The sequence below is a fragment of the Rhopalosiphum maidis genome, chromosome 2 (genome assembly GCF_003676215.2).
Source record: "Rhopalosiphum maidis isolate BTI-1 chromosome 2, ASM367621v3, whole genome shotgun sequence".
Lineage (NCBI taxonomy): Eukaryota > Metazoa > Arthropoda > Insecta > Hemiptera > Aphididae > Rhopalosiphum > Rhopalosiphum maidis.
The window spans coordinates 39117877-39136381 of NC_040878.1; the positions used below are offsets into that span (position 1 = coordinate 39117877).

General features: G+C 24.9%; 3 protein-coding genes across 5 annotated transcripts; 1 reads left to right on the forward strand and 2 right to left on the reverse strand.

The window, feature by feature from the left end:
* Positions 1 to 636: 636 nt before the first annotated feature.
* On the reverse strand, positions 637 to 3062 carry LOC113553164 (DCN1-like protein 4). 2 transcript variants are annotated; one of them, XM_026956342.1, is made up of 7 exons: positions 2419 to 3062; positions 2139 to 2250; positions 1958 to 2052; positions 1742 to 1886; positions 1561 to 1669; positions 1220 to 1427; positions 637 to 866 (listed from the first exon to the last, which is right to left on the reverse strand). In XM_026956342.1, the coding sequence occupies exons 2-7, from the start codon at positions 2213 to 2215 to the stop codon at positions 814 to 816; spliced, it is 687 nt and encodes a 228-aa protein (XP_026812143.1). In that variant the 5' UTR covers positions 2216 to 2250; positions 2419 to 3062; the 3' UTR covers positions 637 to 813. The 2 variants fall into 2 exon arrangements, with proteins under 2 accessions (XP_026812143.1, XP_026812142.1); XM_026956341.1 differs by having other exon boundaries at positions 2601 to 3061.
* A 2639-nt stretch (positions 3063 to 5701) lies between these two features.
* On the forward strand, positions 5702 to 14389 carry LOC113551231 (cullin-5). Its single transcript, XM_026953348.1, has 16 exons — positions 5702 to 5716; positions 5983 to 6195; positions 6424 to 6606; positions 8133 to 8274; positions 8361 to 8581; positions 8656 to 8749; positions 8811 to 8941; positions 9031 to 9198; positions 10227 to 10361; positions 10432 to 10556; positions 10627 to 10757; positions 11775 to 11947; positions 12028 to 12189; positions 13154 to 13272; positions 13735 to 13858; positions 13949 to 14389. Exons 1-16 carry the CDS (start codon positions 5702 to 5704, stop codon positions 14141 to 14143), a joined length of 2331 nt encoding a protein of 776 aa, XP_026809149.1. The 3' UTR covers positions 14144 to 14389.
* A 961-nt stretch (positions 14390 to 15350) lies between these two features.
* On the reverse strand, positions 15351 to 17041 carry LOC113553575 (protein sarah). Of its 2 annotated transcripts, XM_026956963.1 has the most exons (6): positions 16805 to 17041; positions 16676 to 16739; positions 16346 to 16568; positions 16106 to 16279; positions 15872 to 16040; positions 15351 to 15588 (listed from the first exon to the last, which is right to left on the reverse strand). In XM_026956963.1, exons 3-6 carry the CDS (start codon positions 16556 to 16558, stop codon positions 15461 to 15463), a joined length of 684 nt encoding a protein of 227 aa, XP_026812764.1. In that variant the 5' UTR covers positions 16559 to 16568; positions 16676 to 16739; positions 16805 to 17041; the 3' UTR covers positions 15351 to 15460. The 2 variants fall into 2 exon arrangements, with proteins under 2 accessions (XP_026812764.1, XP_026812763.1); XM_026956962.1 differs by having other exon boundaries at positions 15352 to 15588; positions 16676 to 17041.
* Between the last annotated feature and the right edge of the window lie 1464 nt (positions 17042 to 18505).

Consider the following 18505-nt stretch of genomic DNA (forward strand, 5'->3'; position numbering starts at 1 on the left):
ATTATATATCTTTTGTATTATATTTCATAAAACGAAAAAATCTTTTACTTGTTATTGATTATAGAATATGCTAAATAAGTGTAATATACATTATTATTATTTAATAAATGAACATTTATATTTTTCACACTATTAACTATTACGAATGATTATAGAATAGTCTATTATATAATAAATGCTAATATTATATTTTACTTTAGAATTATTTCTTTAATATAAGTTATTTGCTTGAATAAAAAATAAATTTTTAGTTATCCACTTATTTTAAACTTTATTTCAAGTCCATTATGTATTAAAAATACTTAAGTTTATGTAAAGATTTAAGTATTAACTATTATTTAATAATTATATATTGAAGAAAATTCTTTCAATGTGAAAAAAATAATACATTTACTTAGATATGTTAAGGTAAGATTTTCATAATCTCATTATCTTAAAATATGTATATTTCTAACTTATTTGTCATAACTTTTGTTATGTACATGACATGATATTTAATTGTATGCTTTATAACTATTACAATACATATTTCAATAAATATAAATAAATACAAAAATATCTGTGTGAATGATTTTATTATAATTCATATTAATATACTATATAAATATATATAAAAAATATTTTTAATAGAAGACTTGCAAAAAAAGTGATTTGTATTATGTACTGTACTTTTGAAATATTAATAGAAATTAAAAATTTATTTGCATGGAAATTGAAAAAGCAAACAAGAGATCGATTGAGTTTTATTTAATTGTATTTAACTTATATTAATCCAGTAACTAATCCTGGTCAGCAATAATCGACTTCTTAATTTCAGCTGTTACTATTCTTTAACCAGTCCACAAACTCGTCTAACATAACAGGCCCTATAAACAAATATATACATTTTAAAATTTAACATTTAAACACTATTGCGATTCAACATTGTAATGAACAGTCTATTTTTCTATGGTTTATTTTGAATAGTATTGTTCTCCTTTTTTAAAAAAAAAAAATATGTTTTAAGCTAATGTTAAGATTTTGGAATAAAAAATAAAAATATCTTATGTAGATATCTAGTCAATGAAATTTACATCAAGTAATTAATAAATATTAATATTAATTAATAATAAATATATGATTTAAGAAACGGTATTACTAAGTAATAAATTGTATTGTTTAGTAAAACTTAATTTTTAATGCTTAAATTATTTAAGTAGACATATTTTATAATACTTACAAGCTCCATCTATGTCATAATTTGCCAAATCTGTAGTGATAGATCGTGAAAATTCTAATATATTGCACCATTGATCTTTATTAATAACTCTATACTTGGATTGATCTATAAATTTAGCAAATAATGGGTAAAGTTTCCATTGTTTCCCAAGTAATAAATTTAACATTAATTTTGCAGTTTCTATATCCATACTTCGTTGATCTTTATCCTTAAAAATTAAAAATAAATATCTTTTATAATTTAATTTTTATTATAACAGTCCTATAGATTACATATCTATGAATAAATGAAATAATACTATAACAAATATTATTATATTAAGATATTAAAGTTAAACTTACTCTTGCAAAATCATATGCATATCTATAAATACTTTTGAAAGCTAATGGATCATTAAAACACAACCTTAAAGATTCCAATTTACTTTGAAGTTTTTTAACTGAATCACATCTACAATAAAAATATATTTTATTAATTAATAATTACATAACTAATAGATTAATTATAAATCAAATTATTTACTGTAATTCTGTAAGACCCTTTAACCATTCAGCACTAGAAAAATATCCCATTGATTTAGCATTCATTTTCCAAGCCAAAACAAGCATAACTAAATCTTCTGGATCAACCCCAATATCCATACAAAATTTTTCCATGCCTTCGGGTCCTAAGAATAAATTTAATATACAGGTAATTTAAAAGTTTCAAAAATGAATTGTACTTTTATTTTATAAATACCTAGTTCGCCTACATCGTTTGTATATTTATGATACCACGAAAGACATTTTTTATGATTAAAAACCATCATTTCATCAAGATGAGTTCTTTGTGCACTGAAAAATAAAACATATTACATAAATTGAAAATATAACTACATGCAGTTTATAATCATTGAAAGTATCAATTTATTTCTACTAACCTAGTATAACGACGTTTTGGAACTGAAGCATTTTCAGCTGTATTTATTTCAGTTGTGCTACGTCGTTTTCTTGCCATCACTTAGATAATACTTAACTTTATTCTTATTATATCTAAAAAAGTAAATAATTTGTTTAAAATAAATATTATATCTTAAGAAAATATAGGAGATTGGATTATATGAAACGTAGACAAATTACAATCATGTTAACAGGAAGTTAACATTTTATACAATTTTGATGAAGCAATTTATAAATAAGACATAAAATAATAATACTTGCCATAATTTGCAAGTGAATTATTTCAAATTTTCACATTGATTGTTGCTGCATAGCAGTTAAAATATTTTAATTACGCGTTATTTACGCGTCGTTCAGTTTTCATACGATTGTTTTGTCGATATTGAAAGTAACTACCTAATTTATTATTTTAACACTGTATAAAAATGTTAACGAATACTTACGAGACAAATTTACTGTTATCTATTGTAAGGTGTTGTAGCGTATTTAGGTAGGATTACGCTATTATTATTGTAGGTCTAGGCACGACAATCAGGAACTCGGGGATTTGTTGTTTTATTTCGGGAACGATCAACAATATTCTTGGTTATCATCAAAATGTTATAGATAGGATATGACTAGGTTCATGTAATATTAAATATAAATAAATGTTTCTATATATTAATGTTATAAATTATAATCTCTTGTTTGATTAATATTTTTTAAATATAATTTAAAAAGTTATCTATTACTGTATAATCTAGTGTATAATGTAAAATTTAAAAATTTAGGCAGTAACACAAAATAGATTGAATCTACTATGAAGTATTGCAGTATGTATTAGGTTATTTTACTTTAATACGCTGTATGTCGAAATTCAATACATTTTAGAAAAAGGGGTACAAATGTACGATAAACTGGCGAGTGGAGTTGATTCTTGACCAATAATATACCACTAACCAAGATCAAAAACAAGGTTTATAGATAATATATTATCTTGGATCAAATGCACGTCTTGGTCATCGAGATAATACGTCTTTTATGATACCACGAACTAAGATATCTTAATCCGTCATAATACTATAAATAAAATTGGTTTACGTACCACAAATATATTATAAAAAAATTTGATTTATATTTTTATTTATTCTTGCAACAATTATCTATAATCCATAATTTAACTAATGTATTTCTATAATTGTAATTCTAACTATACGATATTTACATTCGATATATAAATCTGTAATGGTACTATCTTAAACCAAACTCGCATCAATCAGTTGTTATCAGTTAAATTTATAACCACGGTATAGAAATGGGAAATTTAATTTTTCGTATGTGAATATATTTTATTCTTTAAAAATTTTAATTTTTGTATCTTAAGTTCGGGTACCACTTGGAACTTAATACTTATTAACTTTACAAATAAATAATAATATTTAGTTGTTTAGCTTAATGCTTATATAGTTATTTTTTATTGATCGATCATCGGTCATAATTTTTAGATTTTACAGTACTAGTAATAATACCTATACCCATGTATGATATGTAAACGATTTATAAAAAAAATTCTAAATCTATATTTAGTAATTGAAATAATGGTAATTATTGGAGGTATAAATTAAAATTTTTTAGTTCTTTTTAAAATTATCAGGAAAAACAAAAAAAAAAATAGTGTAAAACCGAAATTTTTATGTAAAACACCAATACTTTGAAAACTAATAGGTAACTGTAGATATATAATTTTTTCTTCAAATGTTTATACAAAGATTTTATAAACGTGATAAAAATTACAAAAGGTTTTGATTTTATTTTTCAGCTACTGAAATAGTTACATAGATATTTGTATTTGTCACCCTTTTTCAGTAAAAGTGTTTCATACTTCATCTTTGAGAGCGGTTTCTAGTTAGTGTCTTGAATAGTTGTATCTATATGGAAATTTGGGCTTTAAATGATTAGTAGTATAAGATAGGCGTAGTATTTTTCAAAAAAAAATTAGGTGAAATAGACTTCTACGCAAGACTACCTAATACCTTTACTAATCAGGTTTTGACAAAATCGATTATGTGTTTATTTATAACTCAAAAATTAATAAAACTAATAAAAGGCCATACAGATTAGAAATTTTCAAGATATTAATATTAACATTTTTTAGGCATGAAATAATTTTCAAGATATTCTGGCATTCTGTAAAATAATAGCTTTATAGCCTATAGGTACCATTAAATGATTTTTGTATCATACAATTTTTATTTTCGATAAAAAAAGGTTCTCCATTATGTTTTTTTTTTATTGCCATTAATAAATATTAAAAACACATAAGTTCAACTTTTTTTAAAGTGTTTGAAATTTGAAGTTTAACAAAATTCATCAACATTTGTAAATTATTTTTTTAGTGAAAAGCTCAATAATGTTAATTTTTCTAAGGTTTGAAAATTTAATTCAAGATTTCTTATTAGTAGTACATTTTAAAACTAAAATATATCAATGTTATATATTTTTTCATAGACATTTTTGGTATTAAAAATGTTGATCAAATTAGATATTTAAACCAAAAATTACAATTTTTGTGTATTTATTGTACCTAATTCAAAAATATTTTACGCGATTACGTGAGGATTTGAACTATTATGTATATTATTACAATATTATTTACACAATGAAATGTTAAATTAAAAAATTATTTTATAATGCGTATATTTATTATTAACCACAGTATAGATATAAATTTATTTAGTATTTACTGTTTATAATTGCGAATCAATAATAGTTTGTAACCATTTTGATATATTATCCATAAACATTATTATATCGGCAATCACGGTCTTAGAAGATTTGAAGCATGAACATTATTACACAAAACATTTTTCCTGACCGGTATATTTTGAGCATACGTGAACGACGAACGTGCCAGTCATTATCTTCTTAGTTCATGAGACAAATATATAAAATTTGTGGTTCATGATTAGAAGATATCTACAACCCATAGAATTCTTCTATTATCTTCTATCTATGTCTACAACATTGAACTATATGATATAGTTATCATATAGTTCAATGGTCTACAACCGTGCATTAAAGACCATGGTGGTGGTACTTGTCAATTGATAACAATGATAAACATAATAATGTCGTCATGAATAGTGATACATTTTTCCTGCTATTCGTCGATGTGTTTAGGAACTGAAGCGGCGAAGCGCTAGTGTAGGTAGTGTAGCCCGAAATCGTAATTTAGACTTTCTATATCTCGTGTACCTAATATAATAAATAATAATATATGCTATCGAAGTAGCTACATAACGTCTCACTTGCAGACCCTTTACCCAGGTACATGCTGTATAGTGTATATTGTATAATTAAGTTTCGTTTGATAAAATTCTATGATCGAAATGGATTTACGCGGTCAACAACGATTCTTTTGAACTTATGAATCTGGTTTTTGATTTATAATTGTCATATAAACTAAAATTATTATTAATATTAAAACGGTAGATCGTCGTGTATATTGTTTGAAAAAGAAGAAAAATTAAATTAAGTGATTTCAGTTTAATTTTCTATCCAAAACATGTCTCAAATGAAGGTAAGCCATGATTTTATTTATTATTAATTTTTGATGTGCCATCATTGAAATGTGTTAATATATCCATTTATTTGATGATGGAAACTTACCTTATTTTATATTGTATTGCAATTGTATTTATCCGATTCAATAACTTATTTCAAATGTACAAAATAAAAACCATTAATACTTTTCATACTTAGCTCCTAAAGTCTTGTATTACTTCGATATTATATTGAACTTAAGGTATTTTAATAATTTTAAAATAAAATTGCCAATTATTTTAGAATGATAAAACCATAGTACGTTTTGAAGAAAAATGGCCAGAAATGAGACCCATTGTAATTCAACTTTTACAACAAGAACCAGTAACTCAAAATGAATGGCAAGATTTATTTTATGCAGTTCACCTTGTATGTCTATGGGATGAACAAGGACCAATAAAAATGAGACAATTTCTAAAAACTGATATAATGGAGTTCATAAAAAAAGCTCAACAAGTAAAATGTTTTTAAATTTTTTTGATAAATCATAATTTGTATTCCTTTTTTATTTAATTTAATTTATTTAAGTTTATTGTATTCCTATTTTTTTTTTTTTATAAAATATAAAATAATAGCTTAAGGTATTATATTTAAAAAAATATAACTGCTTTTATTTTTGATAATTTAATTCTACATAATGGATTTTTTGTTATTAATTTAATTTTATATTTTTATATTATTTAGAGAGTGATGGCCCATCAAGAAGACCAAGCTCTACTTAAAGCTTATATTACTGAGTGGAGAAAGTTTTTTACTCAATGTAACTATCTTCCAACTCCTTTTAGACAATTAGAAAACTCTCTTGCTGGAAAGTCATCAATTGGTTTAAAAAAATGCAATGCTGATAAAGATTCTGTTGTACGAAAGGTAAAATTAATACTTATTGCATATAGTATAATAAGAGTTATATATTACCTTGTATGTAGATTTAACATGTTACATAACATGCGCACAAAAGGGAGAATTTTAGGTATTTCTTCCAAATTAAAGGAAAATGATAAAGAATTTTTTATTGAGTAAAATTGGTTTTTGTCATTGAGAAAAACAAAAAACCTTTTAATCTTATTCTTAAGCATATAATTAAAAAAATCATTATTGATATGTCTTATTGTTATGAATAAATTGAAAAAAATACATATAGTTTTAATTGTAAAAAAGGAATAACTAATGAAATTTAAAAAATATTTTTTTTTGATAACAATAATTAATGCTTTAAGGTGCCCTGAATAGTAGATTGACATCACACCAGCTAATTTACCAGACAATACTACAAACATACTATTTTTTACTATTATTGGATCATTTTATTGTTTAATTAGACAGAAGGTGTTTTGAATATAATTTTGTAATTACCACTTTAAAAATATTATAATTTCAAAGTAGATAACTCAAAATATTATATATTTGAATTAATTAAAAGAATATACACTGTTTTACAAACTCTATTACCAAATATTGATTTGTTTGCTTCTAAGATCAAAATTTAGCAAAGACGGTGACAAAATGTATCTAATGATGATCGCCCAAAATGTTCTTTAACTTCTTTAAGTCAAATTTCCAGCGATTTCTATCCAAATTTAAAGTATAAAGTATATACAGAACTTTTCAAAAATATTAATTATTTTACTTATAACAACTGTTATTGTAGAGCAATAGTTTCCAATATTATGGAGACTAAAACTTATTTAAGTAATAATATTAGATAAGACAGACTAACAGGATTGATTTTCATAAATATTAATAAAAATTAGGACATTGATATTGAAGAATTTATCATATGATTTGCAATACTACTTTGAAAATTCAATTTTGTATAATAAAAATATATCTTTATATTTTCTAAAAATTAATTAATAAGTTCTTAATGAGAAATAAATAATCCTTCAATTGAAATTATGTAAGCTTCCTAGTACATAAGTATGAAAATGTATAACTCACATTTGTTGTTTCTATCTTTCTAACATACATCATAGCAAATATGTATTCACTAGAACACAATTTATGTTATTAGCTTTGATATTATTAATATATTATTAGCTACCTATTATAAAACTTAAAGTAAGAATGTTATGCAGGACATGTCATATGCTTTTGTTGATATCATCATTCTATAGTGAGTTACCTATGTAAAATATTACATAACTTTTAAATGCTCATAACTCACTTTAAAATAATAATATCAATAAAAAACATATGATACACTCTAGATAATATTCTTACCTTTAAATTTGATAATAGGTAAACTGACTCCAATATTAAAACTAACAACATAAAATTTGTTTTGCTGAAGGCAAATTTGTTAAGATATATGTTAGTGAATAATAATAAAATTATTAAAAAAAAATATAAAAAATAATTATACTTTATCATATTTAATATTTGTTTTTATTTAGTTGATGTTAGACAGTTGGAATCAAAGTATTTTTAATGATATAAAACAGAGACTTCAAGATTCAGCCATGAAACTTGTTTACTTAGAGCGAAATGGAGAAGCGTTTGACTCTCAGTTAGTTATAGGTGTAAGAGAATCATATGGTGGGTATGCTTATAATTTTGTTAAAATCTCTTGTACCGTTTATCCTAAATAGTATACATTTTTTTTTATAAAATTACTGTTTTAGTTAATCTATGCTCAAATTATGATGATAAACTTCAGATATATAGAGATTATTTTGAACGAGCATATATTGAAACAACTGAAGCATTTTATAAAGCAAAAGCTCCTGAATATTTAGAGCTTCATGGAGTTCAAAATTATATGCGATATGCTGATTTGAAACTTCGGGAAGAAGAAGTTCGTGCTCAAAAATATTTAGAAACTAATAGTGGTTCTGTCCAAATGGTATTGTATAGTTTAGTTAAATTTTAAATCAGTATTATAGATGTTTTATAATATAAGATAATATTTATTTTTAGTTGACAGATTGTTGTGTTATGGTGTTGGTTTCTAATTTTCGCCATACTATTTTAGCTGAATGTACAGATATGATTAAAAGCAACGATACTGAAAGTATACTATAAATAAATTATCAAAAAGAATTTTATTTTATTTTATTTTATTATTTTTTTAGAATTAACACTTTTATTCAAGCTAATGGACAGAGTACCTGATGGAATTTTAAAAATGTTAAAAGATTTAGAAGATTATATTGTAAGCGCGGGTTTAGCAGACATGATGGCATCAGCAGACATTATAACTCAGGTAAAGTTTATGTTTTCATTAAAATGTTTATATAATCATAAATATTATTGTATACCATTTATTTTAATAAATGTATTCATTGGGTTTAGGATTCTGAAAAATATGTGGAACAACTTCTTCTATTGTTTCATAAATTTAGTAATTTAGTACAAGAAGCATTTAATGATGACCCAAGATTTTTAACTGCAAGGGATAAAGCATACAAACAAGTAGTTAATGATACTACTGTGTTTCGATTAGAACTACCTACTAAACAAGTTAGTATTTAATATTATACATCAATGGTTTTTAACCTGTGAGTTAAAGCCATTTTGGAGGATTGCCATTTTATAATTTTAGTTATAAATGTATACAAAAATAATAATAATTATTTATAATTGTCATTAAAAATTTAAAATCTTAGGAGGCTATTAACAATATCTAATAATATCAAAATAATAATAAAACTGGAAATAATAATATGACTTTTAAAAATATATCTATACATAATATTAAATAAAGTCACTTCCTGCTGTCTGTCCCTATGTATGCTTAGATAATGGATCTTTAAAACTATGCTACATATTTTGATGTGGTTATTATTTAATTGATAGAGTGATTCAAGAGGAAGGTTTATATGTATATAACATACATAATATAGTATAGAAACACTGATAATTTTAATTTAAAAAAAAACGTGTAAATTGTACACCTAATACCTATATATATATGTAATTGTGCGGCTTGCGATTTTCCAGCTACTTGCAACCTGATCTTTTTGTCCGTCAATCAGCGTGTAGGTATGAATTGTTCGGACGGGTATGATGTTCTCAATTAATGACCTCAATATATTACCTCTTTATTATGTTTAGGGCTATGCAAATACTAAATCGATTATTCAAATAACAGATTATTATTAACAAATAATACATAATCGGTTAATCGGTTGAAAAAATGCAACGCTTGGCAGGGCATTTATGTAAAGTTGATATGTCGGGATTATTATCCATACGCTAAATCAGAAAACAAAAAATAGATTTTATTTTCATACTAAATATCAGCATTAGGTTATCACGGATGCATTTTGTACGGGCAACAAAATGTGCGGGTACAGCTAGTTATCAAATACTAAGTACAACATTGTAATACCATGTATGGTTTAGTAGTCGACTTTGATTGAGAGTAAAGTTTTAATACAAAATTGTATGTTGAGTTATCTAATTTTTAATTTTTAAATAATAATAGATTATTGTATAAGTAGATGTTAAATAAGTGGTTGTTTATTAATGCTTAACTAATTTTCTAGAATTCTGCTGTTAAATGTCAGCCTGAATCAAAATGTCCAGAATTACTAGCCAACTATTGTGATATGTTATTAAGAAAAACTCCTTTAAGTAAAAGATTAACTGCTGATGAGATTGAAAGTAAATTGAAAGATGTGGTATGTATGAAATATAAACTATTCTTGGTTTAATTCACTACTCACTAGTAATATTCTTAATTGGTTTTAGCTACTTGTGTTAAAATATGTTCAAAATAAAGATGTTTTTATGAGGTTTCACAAAGCACATTTAACTCGTAGATTAATATTAGATACTTCTGCTGATTCTGAAAAAGAAGAAAATATGGTTGAATGGTACAATTCATTAAATAATACTGTAGATCTTTATATTTAAATTATATTTTATACTTGTATGTTTGTATAGGCTTAGGGAAGTTGGTATGCCCGCAGATTATGTAAATAAACTAGCAAGAATGTTCCAAGATATAAAAGTTAGCGAAGATTTAAATCAACAATTTAAAGAAACCTATAGAAATCTTAAAGGAAGTATTGCAGGTAATTAATTTGTATTGAATAAAAGATAATATTTTTAGAACAAACAAAGTATAGCACAACATGTAATGTAAATATAAATCACTCATATCCCAACTCTTAAGCTTAAAAGTAACAACATTATCCAGTTTGCCACATAGTATGCAAAAGACAGTTTATGTTTTAATTTATACTTATGTACAGAGTACAGATACTATTACCTAATTAAAATATGATCCAATTCTTGCAATCTGATCCTTTAACCTTTCCCAGGAGTTAAAGGTCGATTTCATTTTTTTTTTTTTTTAACTGAATAATAATAATTATAATAATGAAAGACAATTTATAATGGCTAATATTAATTAAAAATTCTTCCACATATAAAAATTGCCACTTTAGAACACAAGTTTTGCAAACATTTATTAGTTTTGTTAAATTTTCATATTTTTGGTACTGGATTTCCTTCACTTATAATTCTAGCAATGTTAGTTTATGGCTGCAAAGTTTAAGACAATTGTCCGGTCTTTAGATTGTTTTCCCGTGTTGGTAATACATCCATATATATTTAATGTCCTTAAAGTTGGCCCTTACATTTTGTTGTAATTTTTAAGTATGAACCCTTCAGAATGTATAGGTAAATCTCCGTGAGAAATGTTGAAGTTTAGGAGACCTGCTCCCCCCCCAGCACAACTAAAACACCACGGAAGGAGATATGATTAACTTAGAAAATTCCTGGATTAAATTTATAATTATAATATTTGTTGATTATAATTTTATCATAGTTTGGGGAGAGAGGATAACATCAAACATATAGTTATAATTATTTTTTTAAAGATGATAAAATTATTAGCATTAGTGTAAAGTCATAGGACATAGTCGAAAGGCAACGTGAAGTTGGCCGTCCCAAAATGAAAATTGAGTTTTCTCGGAAATAGTTTAGTTACAAATTTGATGTCAATTAAAATTAATTATTAAAAGATAACTAAATTAGATTACTAAATTTTGGGTTTGTACTTGAGTTAATTGGACAATGTTTTGTAGATTCTATTAATATTAAAATATTGAATGCTGGAGCTTGGTCTCGAGGTAGTGAACGTGTTACAGTATCATTACCTATGGAGTTAGAAGACTATATACCAGAAGTAGAAGACTTTTATCGAAAAAAACATAGTGGTCGAAAATTACAATGGTATCATCACATGTCTAATGGCACTGTAAGTACATTATGTATAAAATATAAATACAAAAAATTTACAAATTATTCACTTTCAAATGAAACTGATATTATGTACAGATAACATTTTTAAATGAAATTGGCCGATTTGACATTGATGTTACAACATTCCAAATGGCAGTATTATTTGCGTGGAATCAAAGACCAAAAGATAAAATATCTTATGAAAACCTTAGATTGGCTACAGAGTTGCCTGACCCTGAATTACGACGGACATTATGGGTTAGTATTTAAATGCTTAAGTGAAAATTCTTGAACTTATAATTTAAGTTCAATATGAAACACTGATTAATTTTTTATTTGAACTGTTATTTTTTGTATATTAAACAATTAAAAAATAACTAAATTGTGAATGGTTTTTAAAAAAGGAATTTCTGATTTGTGTTTTGTAAATGGGTTTTTTAAATTATATTCTAGTTATTATACCAGTAATTGTAATGACAAATTTTGCTTACCTTAGCCATTGGGAATTTGAATGTTTTTCAATAATATTTTTGACAAATTCTATTCCACAATATTAAATCTAAATAATTTCAAGAAAGACATTTTAGATTATCTATAATAATGTGTTTAAAATCAAACATTCAATAAGTTATAAAGTTAAATGAATGTGTAATATATCAGCAAAGTATTGACCTGTATTGGACTTCAAGTTCGATACAAGTCAGTATGTAACTTTTAAGTATTAATATGTACCAAATTTTTTTAATAAATCTTGGATATAAATTTGATATAATGAATGTTGTAGAATAATTTGTTTTTAATGTATGCTCAAGCAATTTGTCAGGACATAAATAAGACTGTATTTTGTAGGTTTTATAAAGTTAAGTCCTACAGTTCCTATTTATAAATTTAAATCAATTTTTGTAAGAAAATATACTTATTTTCCATAAAAAATTGTAAATGTGATTATTTATGTGTAAATATTGTTATAAATATTTATAATTGTTGTAGAGCCACGCTCTAATGACCAATTTTAAAAACATTAACAATGGCTGTAAAATAATAATTTTTAAGTTTCAGTTATATAAATAGGTTTTAAAATTTTAGGTTTTATTCTAAGTATTGTGAAAATATTTTTAAGATTTTATTTTTAGTTACTTTTGATGTATTAGAAAATGAGAACAATATTTGTAACTGGTTTCAATCACTGATATTAATATTATTCAATTATTGTTGTTTTTAGTCTCTAGTTAATTTCCCGAAATTAAAAAAACAAGTAGTACTAGTTGTGCCTGAAGTACCATCTCCAAAAGAGTTCAATGAGAACACATTATTTTGGATTAATGAACAATTCTCTATAGTGTAAGAGTAACTTAATATAATATAATTTATTTGTTTATCTATTTCCTACATAATATAGGAATAAAGATATTCTATATTTCCACGAATCGCTACTCTTGGGTTCAGTTTAAAGCAAAGGCGCCTATTATGTGTTTTATAAAGAATATTTCCTGTGCATTGACTGGATAGATTTTCGATTAAGTTATTAATGGTTAATAATAACCAAAATCATTTTAAATTAAAATGCTTATATTTATGAAAAATATATCTGGTCAATGCACAAGAAATATTCTTCTTTATAAAAATACATACTAGATGCCTTTGCCTCAAACTGAACTGACTAAACCAAAGAGTCACAATTCATAGAAATATGAAATATCTTTGTTCTTATATAATATGGAAGATAGATAGATAAGAGAAAACAAATTTTGGTTTGGGAGTCTCATAAACATAACAATTTAGTAATAAAAAAAAATATTTTAGCAAAAATGGTAAACTTCAAAAAAGAGGAAAAATAAATTTAATTGGTAGACTACAACTATCTACCGAACGCAGTAAAGAAGAAGATAATGAATGTATCGTTCAACTACGAATATTAAGAGTTCAAGTGAGTATTTATATTATAAAATTAATTCTATTACATTGATTCTTATATTGAACAAGACAGTAGTTTTATAATTGTTTTTATTTTTTTTAGGAAGCGATTATAAAAATATTAAAAATGCGAAAACAAATATCAAATTGGAATCTCCAAACAGAATTAGTTGATATATTAAAAAATATGTTTTTACCAAGTAAAAAAATGATCAAAGAACAAGTTGAATGGTTAATTGAACATAAATATATGAAACGAGATGAAGATGATATTAATATGTTTGTTTACATTGCATAATTGCCAACCTAATAGTACCACGATATCTGTGATACTACATTAAGCTTTTGTGTAACATTTACATACTAGTTAATGTTTGTTTTCATAGTTTATTTATTTATTTATTTTTCTTTTACCAAAGATGTTGGATGTAAATATTTATGTATAATTGTATGTACAAGATGTGTGAGAGTATCATTTTGTGTAATGTAAATACTAAATAATTGATTCTAATATATTTAAAATGATCAAGTTATTTAATTATTATAATTAGTGTTTTGTATTTTTTTTTTTTTGTAAAAGGAAAATTTAACATTAACATAATATTTTATTATTTTTATTTGGTTAGTATTAATATCAGTGCTCGAATTGGAAAAAAAATTGAGGACATACGCTAGTTTTAGATTAGAAAACATCGTTCTATGGCAGATAAATTATTGTAAAGTAACCAATTGTGAACTTCGTTTCTCACACAACCTGCACATATAGTAAGGTACTACTATAAAGCTAGTATTTTTTCTCGCTTAATTAAATGAAAAGGGACGCTGAAATCTATGAAAAAATGAAAGCAGACTCTGTCCGTCTGCGTCCCCTCCCAATTCAAGCAGTGATTAATATTTAAAAATATTTCATTTAAAATATTTGGAAAAAATATAGTGGTAATACTATATTGAGTCTAGATTCGTAACTAAAGTAAGGTGAGGCTATTGGCCTTAGGTGCAAAAATATTAAATGATTAACTTAAGAAAACATTTGACAATTTAATATTTTCCCACAAACCATAGATGTAGTGTTGAGAATTATATACTTGTGAATTAATAATGTATTTCTTAGTTTGGTCATAACATAATAAATTTTCAGATTTTTCTGACACATATTAAAAACTACAATCGTGTCACCTTCCACCACCCAGAGGTTCAGGATAAAAAATGGTTAAGTATGGCTCTGATCGAGTTAAATTCCCTATTAATAAATAATTATGATGAAAAATAATCTTATAAACAAGAAACACATACATTTTTACACATTTTTATTATTCATATTTTACACACTATGAATGTATTAAAAACTTAAAATTTATGTTATAAGTAATTTTATTGACAGTCTTAAAGGAAATAAATCTAGAATGATTAAAATTTTGTCAAACATACAACCATTTTAAGAAAAATATGTTAAATAATGTGTCCTAATAAAACAATTACACTACAAAAATTAAAATTAATTTTTTTATATTAATTATAATGATAAGTATTTAAAATATCAAATAAAATACACAAAATATCATTAAACATACATAGATATCTAATAAGAAAATAACACAGATTAAAAAACACCATTTTATTTTTCTGGTAGCCTTGTATGAGGAATAGTAGAAACGGATGTTTTAGTATTTTCATGTCCCTCTGCCACATGTAAAACAATGCCTGGTAAAGTATCGGTTGCAGCATGGATTTCATGGGGTTGACCTTAGACCAAACATTTATAAGCATAATTATTAAAAGTTTATACAATATAAATACAATCAAAATGTAAAATAATTTTTTTATAGATATTTCTAAAACAATTACTAATCATTATAATTTTATTCTTTGTAGTTTTTATTTAATGTTAATTATTTATAAAAAATATTGTTTCCCAATTTCAGAGATGTATGTTGTATTGGTAATTAATTGTTAAATATAAATTATGAAATTCTTTTAAATCATACAAGTAAAATATATATGAAGCAAAATAGTATAATTTAATTACCGGGTGTGAGGCTCGCTATAGCAGCTAGTAAATCATAATTTATAAGAGGCTCGCCTTCTGCTCTAGGTACCCAACCTTCTGGTGGTGATGCTGGAGGTGATATTAAGAACTGCTTTACTGGAGCTGGTAACTGTAAGTGTTGATCTGCCGCATCAATTGGTGTAACAGGCTTAAATAAATCACTAAGTTATTTAAATGTTTTATTTAGAATATAATATTTTTAGTAAAATTTACCTGTGCAAAGTAACAGTTAATTATTGTGTCGTAAAACCTTATTTGATGCATCTGAATTCTGGCATTGGCAGCAGATACTGAAGTGCCATAGTTAACCCTTAAACGCTTGAAGCTACGGAAATATTGAACTGAAATTATTTCCCCAAACCGGCTAAACAACATTTCCATTTCTTTCTGTAATATTATTGTAATGATAGTATCAAAAAATGTATTACAGTTATTAAGACAATAAAATACAACCTTAAGATCATCATCCTTAAAAATAGCAGGATCGACATTAGTCACTATTAACGATGTGGGTAAATCTTCATCATTTAAATCATCTAAAGACGATTGCTCAGAGGTCACAGCTTTGTATAAATCATTTTTGTCATCGAGTAAACTCGGCAATCCATCAACTTCGTTTACGATAATCTCTTGATCCTCGAGTTCTTTTTGTTCATCCACCATCATGATATGCGAACTATATGAATGATAGTTAAATACAATCAAAAATAAACACAACTATAATACTGCAATTATAATTTATAATATAACTGTAGATAGTATCAAATTTTAGGAGATACTCACAGTCAACTAGAAGTTATGGTTAAGTGTATGATTACTGTTTTTAAACATACATCATAATTTTGATCTGAAAGTCAGTAATAATCTTTATTGTATGAGATGCATTTCAATTTTCAACTATACCGTTCGTACACAATTTACAACAACACTGTTATTAATTATTATGTGAAATGTCATTTATCAGTGCCCTGTAACAGGACACTTCTGTAATCCGAAACTTTCGTGGTCAGTAGTGATTAATGTTGGCCGATAGAACGTCTACCAGACACATCCAGCGTCCAGCAGAGGTTTAGACCAAATAAGTAATAAGAAAATAAGTTAGTTATTGTTAAAGAAGACAACAAAAGTAGCTAAAGCTGAACTTTTTATGTATACCACAAATCACTTGTAATCGAGACGGGACTTAACCGCAGTAGAGATTTAACTGATAACGTTAAAGTCAGCTGATCTTTAGAAGCATAGAACTAGGTAGAAGTTTCTCGAGATATTTTATTTGGAACGTACCGATCATGGCACTATGTTATACGACGATGATAGAAATGATAGGACATACATTTTTGTGATTTATACCTAAGGTTAAAACCCAACACAAGGGTTTCCATAAGTTTTTCTTCAAATAAGAATAACTGTAAAAAAAAAAAAATTAGGTCACTATAACGGATGTGTTAAATATGAATGTAATAACAGGTATCATTCTATATGAAAAACGATTCTGAACGGAGTTGATTAGTCAATTTAGGATAATTAGTACTTAGTAGGATTTATTATATTATTACCTATATTTAAATTGTAATATATCGTTGTTTTATTCGATTTCGTAAAACAATAAATTTCATACGCTCATGAAATTTTTACTATATGACGCTGGAGTTTTTTTTTACAGTTATTTGAAGAAAAAGTTATGGAGAACCTTGTGTTGGGTTTTTTAACCTTAAATATAAATTATAATTTTTTTATGAATTTTCAACTTCAAAATTCCTTGCGAATTTTCGCGATTTTAACATATTCTGTAAACATTTGAACTTTTAATGCTTATAAACAAAAATTGTGACTAAAGATTTTTTATTTTTTTTTTTTACTTTAATTAAGAACAACTTATAATAAATCTTGTATTCAATTTTAAAGATTTTTCGGAAAGTCAAATTTTGTTTATTGGCATTTCAAAAAAAAAAAAAAATCTAGAGAAATCGAAAATTTCAATGGTCTATAAATAGTTTAAATAAAGTCAAAATATTTTGAAAATTTAATCATAAATGTTAAAGAATAATATTCTAATTATTCGTTATTTGTCCGAGTGACGAGTACGAATCGAATGATTGACATTGCGCATGTAAAACCTTGATAAACCTATTAAATGAAAACAACTTAAATAAGGATCAAGGAAACAATTTATTTTTAGATAATATTTTGAATACGACAAATAAGTTAAATTTATATAGTACATTTGAAAAATATGTATTAAAATTTAAAATCAACAACATATTTATTTTATAACCTAATAATGCTAAAAAATACAAAATAAAAATTTCAGCTTTGAAGCACCCTTTACATGAAACGAATTATATTACCTATATACGATCTATTAAATTCTTATCCTGGTTATATATATAAAAGAAAAGGCCTTTATTGTTTTTTATGTTACAATTTTGTGATGACGTTTTTTAACTTGTTAATTGTTTCCAATGTTTATTTTCACCGAGTTGTTCCAAATACTTTTCTGAGTGTCACCAAGACATCCGATATTTTTTGCCTGAGGGCGGAGATTGTATTTAAAGAACGGTTTTTAGCATATCATTTAAATAATTTAACGATTTTTTTTTCTTAAAGTTATTC